This window comes from Telmatherina bonti, assembly GCF_933228915.1.
Source record: "Telmatherina bonti genome assembly, chromosome: 5".
Classification (NCBI taxonomy): domain Eukaryota; kingdom Metazoa; phylum Chordata; class Actinopteri; order Atheriniformes; family Telmatherinidae; genus Telmatherina; species Telmatherina bonti.
Genome location: NC_136623.1, coordinates 12,645,972 through 12,661,765, shown reverse-complemented (window position 1 = coordinate 12,661,765; position 15,794 = coordinate 12,645,972). Strand labels below are relative to the sequence as shown.

The 15,794-nt window shown below is 38.1% G+C and overlaps 1 protein-coding gene across 2 annotated transcripts; it reads right to left on the bottom strand.

The window, feature by feature from the left end:
- Positions 1 to 2,223: 2,223 nt before the first annotated feature.
- Positions 2,224 to 15,794, bottom strand: nt5c3a (5'-nucleotidase, cytosolic IIIA). 2 transcript variants are annotated; one of them, XM_079240111.1, is made up of 8 exons: positions 15,615 to 15,794; positions 5,389 to 5,487; positions 5,130 to 5,199; positions 4,871 to 5,003; positions 4,700 to 4,789; positions 4,430 to 4,592; positions 4,106 to 4,306; positions 2,224 to 3,760 (listed from the first exon to the last, which is right to left on the bottom strand). In XM_079240111.1, exons 1-8 carry the CDS (start codon positions 15,750 to 15,752, stop codon positions 3,659 to 3,661), a joined length of 996 nt encoding a protein of 331 aa, XP_079096237.1. In that variant the 5' UTR covers positions 15,753 to 15,794; the 3' UTR covers positions 2,224 to 3,658. The 2 variants fall into 2 exon arrangements, with proteins under 2 accessions (XP_079096237.1, XP_079096238.1); XM_079240112.1 differs by lacking the exon at positions 15,615 to 15,794 and adding an exon at positions 7,259 to 7,306.

Below are 15,794 nucleotides of genomic sequence, written 5' to 3'. Positions count from 1 at the left end.
GATGCCTCTAAAAGGATGGAGAAAAGCAGATAATGAGAAGTGTTGAAAACTATAAATTAGAAGTATGCATGTGTGATTTGTATAATTTCTTTTAAGATCAACAGACATGATTTAAAAAAAATTCAAAGTATCGACTTGTTCACAGTTTTATTCAAAACCACTGTTAGAAGGATCATTACTAACACCTTCATTACAATCAGTCTGAAAAGCAAGTCGAAGCTAGAGCTACAAAGGCAACAGCTTCAGTCCCTGGCCAATTAGTCCACTGTGCCAGTAGGCTTGAGTGCTCCATGCATGACACTGACAGCCAAATGCAAGAAAAGGCAGGTAGTCACATGACCTCAGGATTGAGCCTGTGATTGAGGAGGAGAATGAGGAGGAGAATGAGGAGGTGGAGGGGGGGCAAGCAGCTTTTCTACTTGCTAAATGCTGAGCAGGTGGAACAGGCTGTTAATCCAGACCTAAAGAATCCCTTATATCTACAACACTCTACCATGTAGGCCTGAAAGAGCATTTAAGTGTTTTAGCAATAAACATTGCAATGTATCCAAAAATGTTTAAGGTCAAATGTTTTTTGTTTTTTTTTATCAGAACACCAGAAATGGCTTCAGATAGATATTAAGTGTTTCTCTTATTAAACACTTCACTGAAGTCTACTTGAGGAGAATCGGCTTCAGCAAGCTACTGATATGCACAATTATCACCACTACGTGGCTGTATATAAAGAAAAAGAGTGTATGACCTGAAAAACCAGCCTCTGAACCGGATAACATTTTTTTTTTTTTAATTATAAAAAAAAATAGAATTGTAGGTCATATGTTTTGCGTTTTCTCGGACAAATTCAGAGACATTTCTAGCAATTAACCTTTATTCAGGCCAATTGCGTAAGTACAAACTACTTTGGATACTGTTGAGCTTTAGAAGCTCATAACCACACACCTGAGGATTTATTTTCTTTTATCATGCGGGGGGTGTCCATGTTTTGGAAACACCCTACTCCTCCATGTCGGTACAACAGAAATAGCTAATGACACACACTGGACTCGTTTTATTTCTGGCTCGACAGAAAGTAGCCTGTACTGGTAAATTAGCGTGCAGCTAACGTCAAGTTAACTGGTTTAACTTTAGCTTCGCCGCGGCTAATGAGCTAGCTCTCCAACTTACCTGGGTACTAGCTAATAGGTCAAAAGTAGTGTCGATGCTTTGTCCAGTTACGTTTTGTTTGTCGTTAATAACAAGACACATTCCACGTTGTTTATGAATTTTCTTACCTTCATAAAAACTAGTCTTCGCTTTTTACTCCTCGTTCAAACAAACATCACATTTCTCACCCTCTTGCGAGAAGCCATCGTTCTGTTGTCATGGTACTGACGCTAACCGGGGAACCCGGTGCTTGTGCGCAGGAACGGAAATGCAGAGGATGACGGGAAATTGAGTTTTACCTTGACGCTGTATTGTTGTTGTGTTTTTTCTCAACAAGCTTTATTTACATTCAACATAGAACCTTTTACTGCAATTCTATCAAATGAACCTAAATGAGTTACTGAAGACTGTGATGAACTGGAAATGGGTCGATCACCAGCGAGTTGCAGGGGTATCCTTTCCCGCTACCCTGAATTAGACTAAGCGGTATAAAAAATAAATGAATGAAGTTACTCAGTCTATTAATATTGCTATCCATCCATCCATCCATCCATCTACTTTCTATACCCACTTATTCCACATTAGGATTGAGGGAGGCTGTAGTCTGTCCTGGCTGGTAGCTGGTAGGCAAGAGGCAGAGTACACCCTGGATACGTTTCCAATCCATCACAGGATCTATTTATATCTCATATACATTATAATGTAAATCTTGTAAAACACTGTGAGTATTTTCATATTTCTCCATTTCTACATTTAAAAGATTGATTAAAAGAAGCCTGTAAAAAATTATATTTTTTATTGCATGTTTAATTCACACCATCAAAGGAAGCCATCTCATAAAAATAAAACATACCACTCAAAACCTCTGGAAGCTTGTCAAATGCAGTAAAACAATATATCATGTATATCTTCCAGATATACAGTATGACATAATTTCCCATATTTTCATCACATTATAATAATAATAATAATTATATATATATATATATATATATATATATATATATATATATATATATATATATATATATATATATATATATATATATATATATATATATATATATACATGTGTGTAAATATATATATATACTTTGACACAAACATAAGATGAAAAGGCAACATGCAAGTGATAGCAGCACGTTTAAAGCATACAAATTCCAGGGAAACGTTTAACACAACATTTTGATAGTAACAGAAAATGTATTATTTTTGTAGCATTTTAGGGGTGGAGCTTAATTTCAACCACAGGATAAAAGGTAACTCATCAGCGTTATGCTGTGGTTTTACTGAGTGTTCTGCTCTGTCCACTGCAGCAGTGAAATACTTTGGATATACTACATGGCTGGAAACCTCAGGAATCGCATCACGCTTTTTTGTTTTTTACTGTTGTAGTTTCTGCCAATTACCACTAGACGTCAGCACATTAGCACGAAGAAATTCCTCTAACCTTCAAAGACAATATGGAGAATGCATGAATAAACAAACAAAGCACTGAATATGTTGATATCATATATTAATTGGAAAGTGGTATTTGCCATGAATGTTTCAGTTGTAGGATGAAGAACTCATTTTTGTTGCATGTGTATAGATGATATCAAATTAGCACATGTGGGATTTAAATCAAAAAGAAAGTTTATGTAAACATGGCTTTTTTTGTGCAAGAACCTATCCCTACTTTACAAATTAAAGCTAGAGCCACATGTGCTCATAAACGTGGGATTCAGTTCCCCCATACAAAGAATTTAAAGTGCGTTTTCTCTCTTTGCTTGTGAGGAGATTTATGTAGTGACAAAATATATATGTTTTTATATTTTATTTAAACAAAGTGTTTGTCAGTATGTGGCTGTAGTAATTGAACAAGACATTCAATTTGCTTTCTAGGAAATGTATTTTCCAAGGTCGGTTAACTACTCAATAAATAATACCCTTTTTAACTACTACCTTTCGCAGATGTGAGTTAAAACAACAAAATTACTGAAACACTGACCAGATGGACAATTAACAGCCCAATCAAATAACTTCAGTGATTGAGATAAAAGGCATGCTGGGAAAGATCCATAAAATAAGTGTCCTTCTGTGGGCACCTGGTCCACCATAGACAAATACTAAAGTATCAAAACTACTCCCTGGAATAACAATGTTTACAATATTGTGCAAATTATAAAGATGAAGTGAGATTTTTTTTTTTCTTTGTCTCACTATTCTTTTACAACAACATGACTTGATGAGAGAAAATGTGAGAAACAATTCAAACTGACAAAACACACCAGAGACATGCTATCGCTGCTGTTACTGTGACTTTAAAAAACAAACACAAAAGCAGTTCATTCAGGAGATTCAAGAGGTCTTAAAAAAGGAGTTGGTGGTGTTTGGAACAAAAAATACTGGTTGGATCTGAAGAGAGTTGAGAGATTGCAAAGTATGTCAAGAGTTCCACTGGCCTGGGGCTGCAGGAGTTGGAAGGAGAAAAGAAACTGAGTGGGATTTGGGCTTTAAACTTTAGAGAGTGGCCTTATAGAACCTTCTGGAGAATAGCATTGGGCACTTCCATGGTCTCGTCCTTCACAAGGACGATGTCGTAAGAGTCCAGATATTTGTCCAGTCTCTCTTCCACCTGCGGACAAGAGAAGAAAACATTTGTAAGTGATGATGTTGCGCTTCATGCCACAGATCCCATGTAGCCACAGCAGCCAGTACCGGGAGACATTTAGTCTTTTAAAATACTAAGTTTTGCATTCAAAATGTTTAATTGCTTGCTAAAAGGCACTGATATCAAAGTGCAGTAAGAATGAAAGATTGTTCACTATTAAACCTCATGCAACGTCTCCAAGATGCATTAAAGCTGAATCTAAAATAAGATGCTGTTGCCAGATCAGGCAGTATAACACCTCCTCTCATGTTTTTTGATTGTTACATACAGACATCTTCATAAGTTGAACCGACTGTCTTATGATTGCACCTTGTCATTGAGGAAGCCAATCTTGAGGATGTTCTCCACGTTGGGCACACCATCAGCCATGCTCAGGTCTCCCATTGAGTCACCCAGCAGGATGATGTTGCAGTATTCTTTCAGCTGCTTGAAGTAATCTGTGTTCCGCAGGGCACCATCATGTTTGTTGTACACGTGGATCAGCTCGCCTTTAAACCCCTTCAGGATGCCCTAAAATATAAAGAAAAGGCCAGAGGAGCAAGATCAGTGATTCCATTTCTCCATCGTGAAGTATAGCTGAACTGTAAACACCATATGCAGGACAGAGGCACCGATCTTTCAAGCAGAACTTACATTTTCATCGAAGTCCATGAAGTTAGACACAACTTTGACATTAGGGTGGTAGACTCCGGACTGACGCATGATTTCCTCTAGAACATCTCCCAGGCCAGCGGAGAAAATGAAGACCGGCACATTGTGCTGATGCAGGCGGTCAAAGAACTGCTCAAAGCCCTCTCTGTGAACAAACACAAGAGAAGAACAGGTTGGTTTCTGTCCGTTTCTCCCTCTCTCTGCTTTAAACACTGCACACACCAGCTCCTTCATGTCTTTCTGCTGAAGTACCTGAGTGCAACATCAGACTCTCTCACCACCTCAGGCAGTTTATCTTTCTCTAGCCGCTGCTCCACGAGTAGCGAGTGGGACTTAAAATACCTGGAAACAAAATTATATTTAGAAAAAAAAAAAATACCACAACTCAAAAAGTGACTGACATTGCAGACATTTTTGACTTACCACTCTACCATAAAGGGATATTTTTCTTCCACTGTGAGGTGAGGGTCAATCTCAATTGGATAATATTTATCTTTGAGCTGAAGCAGCTTCTGTCTGCAATCGTCTGTTACCAGCTTGCAGTTATCGATGATATCTATGGAGACGAAAGGGTAGATCAAAAATACGCAATCTGTTTCAAAAAGGCTACTCACATTAAAGCATCTGAAAATGACTACACACTATACAGAAATAATTTCTAATGTCTACTTGTTATACGTACTGTGACACGTTGGGCAGCGTTTGCCATTAACAGCAAATTTGCTTATCGTCATGTCAAAATCTGTGATGATCTGAAACAATCGAGATCAAAGAGGCTCAAACAAACATGCACGACAAGATGGGTAAACTGGCAATCTTTTAAATCAGGTAGTTGCAGTATTTTTCTGTTCCCTGCGTACGTTTCAGCTTCTGATCCACGAAGCTGTTCTGTTTCCACAAAACAGCGATCACTGACATGTCGTCAAGACTTGATGTTCTACCTGCAGTTTGGTCGCTCCTCCTTTGATGAGTCCGCAGATGATCTGCTCCACCCTCTCTGGGTCCCTCATGTGGACAGTCGCTTTCTCAAACTGAGGCATCTAGAGGTCCGTAGAGAAAGAAGGTAAATGTGATTAAAGATGCTTTTGTTAGAGCAGTGACATCTAGTGGTGAAGTTGCAGAATGCAATCAAAATATTTGACTCCACAGAACTAAAATCTGGCTTGGGACGGCAATTTCTGTCTATGCTAAAAAGTAAGGAGACTGCAAGTTCAGGCTTGGATATTTGCCCTACATACACACAACCTACCCAACAAGTCAAATCACATTGCAAGATTTTTCTAAGACATTGCCTCCAACAGATCAGCAGAACATAGCTTTCACTAGTTCAGACACAACACACACTCTCCTGGAAGGGGTTTCAGTGTCTTTAAACAGCTGATGCTTGGAATCTGTCGGTGTTGTATAACAAGCTGAAAGACTATGCAAACAGCCCAAGCAACACCCTGCTGAGTGGAGGTGAACTTCAGCCCCTGTAACTTCATCTCATCAACTTCAGCTCTCCTCCCCGGTGCAAATCTCAAATTTGGATTTGGCTCAGGAATTAGGATTTGTCACTTTTTGAGCCCAGCCGTTTGATATGAGAAAGAGGCTTTTGTGTTTCACAAAGTTTTAAAGTAGTTTTAACACTTTTCAAGGGTTTTAAAAAAAGGAGAGCGAGGTTGAGGATTACAGATGGAGCACAAACAGAAGAGGGAAAACTAAATCCATCACTGACACAAGTGAGGCTGGTCTGAAGGCTGACTGACTTTTTTGTGCACAATCAAGGCTCTCTTTGCATGATACAACTTTACCTAAGGTTTAGACCTTTTTTTTCCTTGGACCTGCAGATAATGGACAATTATTCCATAATAATTGTCCATTATCAAGTCTGTGTGTTTGTGTTAAGATGGTAAAAATAATCTGTTAAGTAACAAAGAGGTCTAAGTTACATCAAATCTATTATATCACAAGGAATGAACATAAGCTGCTTGTGGCACTGTTGTGTGTGGATTAGTTTTCCTGAAAGAAAATTTTGATTTTTTTTTTTTTTTTTTTTATCTCAAAGGGTAATATTCTATGTGCAGCAAAGTTTTTAGGGAAAAAAATGTCATAAAAACAGGACAGATGAGGTAAACGAGCTAATGGCTGGACAAAAAGATACAATACATGTTAAAAGCCATGAAAGAAATGCTAACAACCAAGACCACAGATTCACACACAGCTTCATTTTACATAATCTGAGTTTGACTCAGTAACACATCAAAATGACCAACAGATACACGACACTCAGAACACAAGCTAAAAATAAATCAACGGTTTTTCTTTACGTTGTCTTGGATAAGCATCCCAACACAAGTTCTTCAGGTTCAGTTTGCCTGACTGAGGATCATATTTGTGTGTTCACATCTTCATATTGATTTAAAATAAAAAAAGTTTTGACTGAATCATGACATGATCAACCTATCTACACATGTTGCAGGCCCACAGAATATCTTGTTTAGGAAAAAATATGAAAAAACAGGTTTTGGAGGACATGAAGGGTCGTGAAAATGCACCTTCTGTAAGTAAATGTAAAATAGCATAATACTTCATACAAATATGCAGACTAATTTAAATTTCAATTCTAAAAAAATGTCATTCACATACCTAATTTAATATATATACATTTTTTACACTTTAACAGATTTTATTTCCCAAATTACAGCATCAAACAACTTTGCACTTTTACAATATAAGACAGAATCCAAATAAAAGACAGAAAACACTGATGCAAGTAGTTCAAGTATGCTAACATTATGCAGCCAGCTGCATACAAGAACACACACTTACCTCTGGTCTGTTGTTTCAGCCAAAACAAGAGTGAAGAAAAGATTTTGTCGCTGTACAGACTTTTTATATCCCCAGAAACAGGCAGGGGGAGAGGGGGCGTTGACTAAAATAGATTAGAAAACGTAGCCCCTCCCCCATGTACAGGCTCAAACAGACAGTGACAATTCTACCTGGCACAGGTCACCACACACACGCACACAAACACAGTACGCTACAAATAGATGCTGAATGGGGCCAGTTGACTTGAAGTAGCATTTGCAATTTAGACTTTTTCCAGTTATGTGACCTCTGACCTCTTGGAAAAGAACCCTTTAAAAAAACAATTAGTAGGGGTAGACTCGCTTCAGGACTACTACCGCTGAGTACACGCATTTCTAAACTCACAACCTCTGCGTGCCAATACACACATTCAGTAAATAGCCCTAAAGTCCTGAAAGGTTCAGTACTTGTGTTGGTCCCCTTTGTCCATCAATGGTCAGTCACACGTGACAGATATCAGCAAATGGATTTCCCTCACTCGCATCTATTCAAACACACACCCACACCCACATATATACATATACATATACATATACATATATACATATACATATATACATACATATATACATACACACACACACACACACACACAGACAGACAGACAGACAGACAGACAGACAGATAGACAGATAGATAGATAGATAGATAGATAGATAGATATCTTATGCTTATCTTTCTACTGCTGCTTTAAAATTTGGCTGTCGCAGAACTACACAGTCAGTACATTTATGGTCAAGTCTGAACATGTCTGTGAGGCCAGTAGACTGAAAGACATGAACTCACAGAAAACCTTTTTTTTTTTTTTTTTTTTATCAGCTGACGGTGAATTTGTGAATTCAGTATAATGTCAGTTCAATAGAAGTATCAGTAAAACTACTGTAACTAACCTGTAACTAGGTGGATGAGATAAACTATGGCCGAATTCCCAAAACTTGACCCCCCATTTCTCTTTAAAACAATCTCATTCAGACAAGGCATCAGGAGATGAAGGTAAAATGTGTGGAATTTTTAAAAGAAATAAGACAAACATGCCGCAACAAGATTCCAACCATGATTATACTTGGATGCGATGTGTGTCTATAGTAGTAAAAACTACAACTCTGCAAAACAAAATGCTTCACATAATGTACTTTCCAAGACGTAAGAACCTATATGCATCCTACTGATAAGATACAAAATATGTCATTGAAATGGTGGCATTTTTTAATAAAAATATGCAATACTACTTTTGTATATTGCTAAGATTTTATGATATAAAAAAACATCGATATATGGTGGTAAACTTGGGTGTACAATTGGTGGCTTTGTGTAACTTCTGTACTGTCAGTGATACACCTCTATTTGTCTTGTTTCAAAAGCAAAAATCGTCGTTACGATATCGTGATTAGTTTTCCAAAATGGATATTGTGCATGCTGAGAATATATCTCAGCATGCATGAGAAAATATCTCAAGACATAAAGTTTTAAAAAATTAAACAAAAATGCCAAAAACTTTTGACATACAATATGTTTGATTATAGCATAGAACTATTTAATCTTTACTCTGTAGGAATTAGATATATTTTTTTTAATTATTTTTTACCCTAAACTCTGTTGGTGTTGAAAACAGCTTCATCCACGCTGCCTGTACAGTTGCTGTTGTTGCCATTAAGACGGCTGGAAACTGGAACATTAGACAACCTCTTCCTCTGCTTTGATGCCCCTTGACTGTCTCGCATACTACAACTCCTAAAATTTAGGTCAACTCTCTAAATGCACCTCACCACAATTATAGGTCCCTGCAGTACATCAGGCTCTAGCAGCACCTCCAGTTCTTGCTATTGTACTCCATCTGTTTAGACATACTTTTTGTATCTCCTATTAAAATACAGCTTGCACAAACAAATAACACTTACACGAAGGCATCTAATATAACACTAGTGTTAGAATATCAGCATAAGTAAAATTTGTTCCGCTAACAGTTCACGACTAGCAAGAGGAACCGCTCTACAATACTGTGTTCTTCCCCCTAGAATTAGTTTCACCTTTAATCTCAGGACAAGCATGTTAAAGGTGTCATTACTGCTGTGCAAGGAAGGCCCAAAATAAACCCATACCAAGGTTGCGTAGAATTCCCATTTGTCAAGTAAATCTTAGGAGGTTATCCATCACAGTGGTGAGTAAATGTGTGTACCAAAATAGTTATGTCATAACAAACTATGTGGAGGGCATTTGCTTTGACTTAGTATTATTTACAGGCCTGCCTCTTCTGCTCTGTGCCGTTTGTTTCACAGCTCTACATGCGTAGCAAAAGAGCACTTTAGACAGGCAGAGTCTCTTAGAACTTGGACAAATGTTCAGCACTGTAACAATTTCAAGTTTTCTATGTACTTTAGCTCACAATGTGATCAAATGATGTGAACAATCTTGGGACTTCTTCATTCATATGGGGCAGGGCCAAAAATAGAATGCTGGTGGTCTTTAGGTCCTTTAAATTAGCAATGTATTCAATGCAGACACAATTCTGTCATTATTATCAGTGCACGGTCTCATGGACACTTCCAGACATTTTATCTGTGATCACAGTTTGCTATAGCATCCAACAATGAGGCTGTACTTCCAACCACAACCTTGTGGTAAATGTTTACCCTTTAAAAAAACGTTTAAGGGTCCAGCATTTTGGTCCTCAAGACTGCTGAGCACAAGTAGAGTGGGCACCCCAACTATTCGGATCCAAAAAACAAAAAAAGACCTTCCCAATGAGCATCCCTACTACATCTAATGTCATATTTTGAGAACCCTGTGAAACAAAACTGAAACCACTCAGAGTTACTGGAAATACAGATTGCAGGTGATGCTATGCTACCAGCACTCTGATGGATGCAACAAATCAGACTCCACGAGCCACACAGAGAAGAGGGTTAGCTGAAGACCGGTGAGGCTGATGAAAGAGGTTTTTTGCTGACTAAAATGGTTGCGCTTCCTGATACGTACACTTGGCTGATGAGGTAAAAAGTTTGTTTCAGACACTGGTGGTGACAAAGTCTTAAGTGCTCTTACAAGTCACATTAGCATAGAAACAGTTCAATTATTACCTCCCACAAAGGGGCCTGAGCTGATAATATCAGTGTAGATGTCAATACTCATGTGGTCTCAAGGCAATCATTAAACAAAAAAAGAAGCTATGAGGAGGGAAGGAATGAAGCTTAAAGGTTGCCAGATGTGATGGATCTGATCACCTAGCAAAGCTGTGTGGTGATAATAATTTTCCAACCTTGTCAGAATTCCTGATTATTATTTGGACAAATAAATTGCATTTTTAGCCTTTTACAACATTAGTGATGAATGCATCCAACCACTCCTCTGATATCCGATTCCTGTCCGATATACATGGATCATAACAGAGGTTACTTTGGTTTAAGCTGTTGTCAAGATGACCAGAGTGATGATGACTAATCCCAGCAATGCTGCTTAAATCAGATACACCTTAGACAACTACCTGTGCTTACACTGACTAAACTGCAGCCTCAGCTGCCCATGCCATTTCCGCTATCACTACCCTTCCATCTAATCATGATGCTGCAACTTCAGCAATGTTTTACAACAGTTGTGACTGACTAGTACAATCACTGATGATGCAGATCTCAAAACTACACGAAAGGTAACTCCAAAGTTTGATTACTTATTTTACTGCAAGAAAAAAAAATACTTCTCAAGCTGATAGCATTCCAGCTATAATTGATAAAACTTCTGTAACTAGTACTTCTGCAACTGCAACTACACCTGTTACCAACCCTGCTGCTGCTCATCCTTCTGCAACGGTACTTTTCATCAAAACAATTCAGAATTCTCCGATAAAATATTGCTAACTCAGCCATGTTTTTCCATTAACTTCAGGGTTTAATTATATGGCCAAACAAAACTGCTACAAACACAATTATATAACAAACTATTTCACAATCATCAACTTAACTGACTAATAAGGACTGACGCTTATTTAGAAAGCACAGGGTGGAGAAACCTTTCCTTAACCCATTTAGGTCCCACCCAAACTTAAACCCTTATAGCCATGTTATAAAATGATTTAACACACCTAAGACAACCTTTACACACTCCTAAACATAGTAACTATCTACAGCTACACACCCAAGCTGCAATCAGATCATATTATATTTCATATATTAAACATGATAAAGCAAGAAAGGCTTGAGTACGATTAATGTTTGACCTGGTGGAAACCTTCGCATCGAGGGCTTCCTTCAATTTCTGATTACTGTACCCACATTGGGACCCACGGCGGTTGTCATGGTGATGGCCATCTGTTATTTATGATAACAAAGCTTGGTAGCTAGAAGAAGAGTGGGTGAACCTGGTAAAAGGCTGGCCCCACCCAAGTTCAAGCTTCAAATCGAAAAAACAAAAAAGATAATTTATTTCCATTTTCAAAGATGCAAATCCTTTTATGGAAACTTTCTCGATGAGGAATTACAAAATAAATACTTGGAACTATATTGTCCTATTTGGAGAACACATTAGGGATCCAACATGCCCATAAATATCCCACTTTCAGCAATCATCAACACAGCAAACTGCATCATCATGGACTCCATGATGTCCATTAACAGGAAGACACTTTTATTGTATTGCTTTAATCAGATGATCCTGAGCTCAAAGTAACCTGGTTTTACCTAGTCTTATTTCCTCTGTAGAAACATATAATCTAAAAGTATTTGGGCATGCAGTTCGAGGGTAGCTCTAAAAACTAGAACTGTGCAGCAGCAGCAAGTACTGGCATACTGTAAGTGCAGAGAGAAAGGCTTCTCCATTCTGCCCTCCAGAGGCAAACAGAAGGAACGACACCAGCAACCACAAAAAGCAGCTAAATATGCAAGGAAAACATAGCAGTGAGTCACCATGGTGCAGAAAGAAGAACCTAACCTCTAAAACCTTATTCCCCAACCTTTACAAAATAACAAGAGCTTCAAGAAAATTATATCTTAAACGTTTTAAATCTGATAAACTTTTTGACTAGTTGTAGCAATTGCCATACCAACAAAGTGATGGTAATAAAAAATATTGAAATTACTCAGGAGCAAGATCATGCTATCATGAGTTTGTGATTGCATAAATTAAGTTATTTCAAGATAAGGCTGACACATCATCAAGGCACATTGTTCAAACAGATACAGGGAGGTGCTGCTGTGAGGAAGAGGACATTAGATCAGGAAATCTAATCCAACATCACAGTTGTTTATCTTTAATCTTATCACAATGAGAATACACCACTCATGTGCTTGGTCTGGATCAGAACAAACTTCTTTTGAAGACTTCAAACACAATGACTGCACAGACTGTACTTGTTGATCTCCAAGAGATGTGCTTCTGTTTTCGGTCGTCTTTTGTAAACACTTGCAGCACAGATCATTTGAAAGAGTTAATCATAGTGTGTTTGAATTTATGTAAAGTCCAATTTAAACAATAAACCAATCTTCAAATTTGCTTAACATAAATGTACAGACAAAAATGTAAATTGCTTTGGAGTCAGTGCCTGACACGTAAAGTTAATATGAAGATTTATAAAGAGAAGTTTTGTCATTTATTTACTAATTAAAAAGCTTGATTGGGTATCTCTAAAAGTCAAGGATCTGAATCATAACAAAGATCACCCACTAATTGGTGGCGCGCACATAATGGCACAAATTAGATATGAGAGTAACTGCAATTATAGCCATAGATAAAATATACTTCTTATTCCAACAGGGTAGAATAACAGTAGTAGAAACACTCATACAGAGCTGGGTGACTTAAGTAATACTCCCATTTTTGTAAATTTAAGAAACATGTCAATACACAATATACTTTTTAAAGTATTCATTGTCGTGACTGACTGGTATTAATTATAACTGTAATAACAATAAGATGCTATTTCAGTCAAAAAACTAGGTCTGAATTTATCAATTAAATCTCCTGCTTTTGCAGTGAGATGCCCTTGTATGTTAAAAGACCATCAAAGAAATTACACTGTTTAATTCAAAAGACAAAATCATTTTGAGAGGGCTTTGTAAACGTCTAATGAGTTGGTATAACCTGATCTGCAGTAAACAATAGTCAAAACACTCAAAGGCAGGAGAATCAGCTGTTTTCCTGATAGCCTTCTAAAGCTAAAAGCTACTGAGAACGATGCCAACGCAATACCAAATCTGTCACAATCTACAAGAGCTCAAACCAAAATAACGTGAAAGCTACTGCAGATGTTTATAAAATGTCTTTTCTGCATGACAGTCTGTTTGCATCATATTGTGTCAATACAGTTACCTGAACTGGTTTTAGAGGCCCGGTTCAGGTCACTGTTTTCTTCACAATTTTCTTGTTATTCCTTTAAAAAGTTTTTTTTTTTTTTCCTGCATGTGTGATCATGATATTTACTTGAGATTTGGGGCTGAAAGTGTGAATAAATGGACAAACATGTCTGCTGAGACTGAAACTACCACCAAAGTTAGCTTCAGTTTGGTGTGTTTTTGTTGGACTGCTGGGATTCAGAACGGATGTTTTCTGCTTCTGACAGGGTCAGGCATCTTCAAAAGCAGATGGTGACAAGTTTCCATGCTGAGCGTCACAGCAGGAAACTGTCTCTTCACAGCAGCAACAGTGACTACTTGATCCCAGTTTAATTCTTTCACCAGCGTACTGGATTAGCGAAAGAACAGAGAACGTTGTTTCGCCCTGCATGGCGGCTTTCATCTCTTTAATTGTTCTTTTTTTTTTCCATCACAAAAATATTTTTTTGAATTAATGCCAACAAAAGCTGGCAGTACTTACAATAAAACAAGCTCAGTCAAATTCATGTAGACAGCTTTGAAGGGCTTACATCTACTGTATCTCTCTTAATCTCTCCAGTTTTTTTAATGAAACTAAAATATTTCAGCATGGAAAGAGCAACACATGGTCATCTGAAAGGTTCCCAGGACCCTCTGTCCTGCTCATGCTGTTTGCAGTATATAAAAGTCAGCTGATGGACTGACTACGTTGGCTTAGGCCAACGCTAAGAAACGTCATAAAGTGGCAGGCTTGTTTTGTCTCATTGCTGATCGTCGCTGTCTGTGATGAGATGAACAGAAAAATGTGTCTCATGATAAAATTCCACTGAATAGATCTAGAACAGTCAAAAATGCATGTTTTTTAAGTTTGGTGGAAAGCCAGGATATCTAGAGAAACTGGACACAAGCACGAGGAAAACATGCAATTTGCACTGAAGAAAAACTATAATTTAGAATAATTCAAAAGCTAATTGCATTCTCGGACAACCTAGGAGAGTGAATTCAGGGAGAAGAACTACAGCTTGATAGAAAATGAGGGTTTAAGATAGCAGTGTGTCCAATTATGTAATAAGGGTTGGAGACTGTGCCACTGACTAAAGGGTGGCAGAGGACGAGGCACAGTGAGTCAACAATGCTAAGATTTACATTGACGGGGATGAGGATTGACAGGATTAGGAAGATATCAGAGACAATTTAGCTCAAACAAGACACAGTAAAAGATTGAGCTGGTTGGGAAGCATGCAAAGGACAGCTACTGGGTATACTGGATGTTTGTGCTAAAAATAGAATAGCTAGACAAGAGAGGAGAGGATGAGGTTTTTTTGGATTTGCAAACGGACGACATCCAAGTGCTTGGCATGACAAAGGAAGATGAAGAGGAAGAAGAAGATGAAGAAAGACATGCAAGAAATTATCCACTACAGTGGCATACAACAGGAGGAAGCAGTTACGCTACAATACGTGTTTATAAAAGCATCAATGACTAAAAATTGAACCTATACTGTTTCACAAAAACCCCAAAAGACGTTTAAATGAACGACCTGATTCCTACGATGACCATTGCTGAATATAAATACTGATTTCTGGGGGAATGATGGTACTTTATGTTCTGCAGAAACTTGCATAGCATGCAGCGTATTCCATTCAACAAAAACAACAGTACAGCACAAAGTGGAGGAGCTGCCACCACTTAGATGCCAGCTGTCAGTTTTTGTCATGTGTTACAGCAAAGCTGCTTGTTCTTTCTTTCAGTAAAAACTGACTAGTGACCTCTAAAACCAGTTAGTTTCAGGGAACCAATGCGCTTGCGTACAACACCGTGACAGTGTCAAAACAGCGAATACATAGAAGTTCGATTTCCGGTCATTACTTTCTAAATAAGTTTGAAGACGTGAAGAAATGCGTTTTCATGCTGAAAGAGGTGGAGCTTTGTTTTGAAATCCTCTAACGTCCACTTCCGGTTTCTAATCTATCTTTTATCTGCTTTGACAACGCAGTTGGAGTGTAGTTTTACTCACCATCTCTATGATCTTAGTTTTCTTGCCAGCTCGTTTCTTCTTTGCGACGATGTACTGTGCTAGTGCCACGCCGCCTACCAGGGCACACACGCTCGCGCTGGCAGCGGCGCCGACCTTCACTACGGCCGTCCTGTCCATGACGGTCCGCTGCTTTGCTACCAACCGGCCCGCCGCCCGAAA

What these genes read in the sequence shown, in the direction of transcription:
- nt5c3a (XM_079240111.1), bottom strand. Translation starts at nt 15,752, where the DNA reads ATGGACAGGACGGCCGTAGTGAAGGTCGGCGCCGCTGCCAGCGCGAGC. An exon ending in AAACTAAGATCATAGAGATG is followed by an intron (nt 5,488 to 15,614) that starts GTGAGTAAAACT and finishes ACGGACCTCTAG; the next exon opens with ATGCCTCAGTTTGAGAAAGC. An exon ending in GAGGAGCGACCAAACTGCAG is followed by an intron (nt 5,200 to 5,388) that starts GTAGAACATCAA and finishes CGATTGTTTCAG; the next exon opens with ATCATCACAGATTTTGACAT.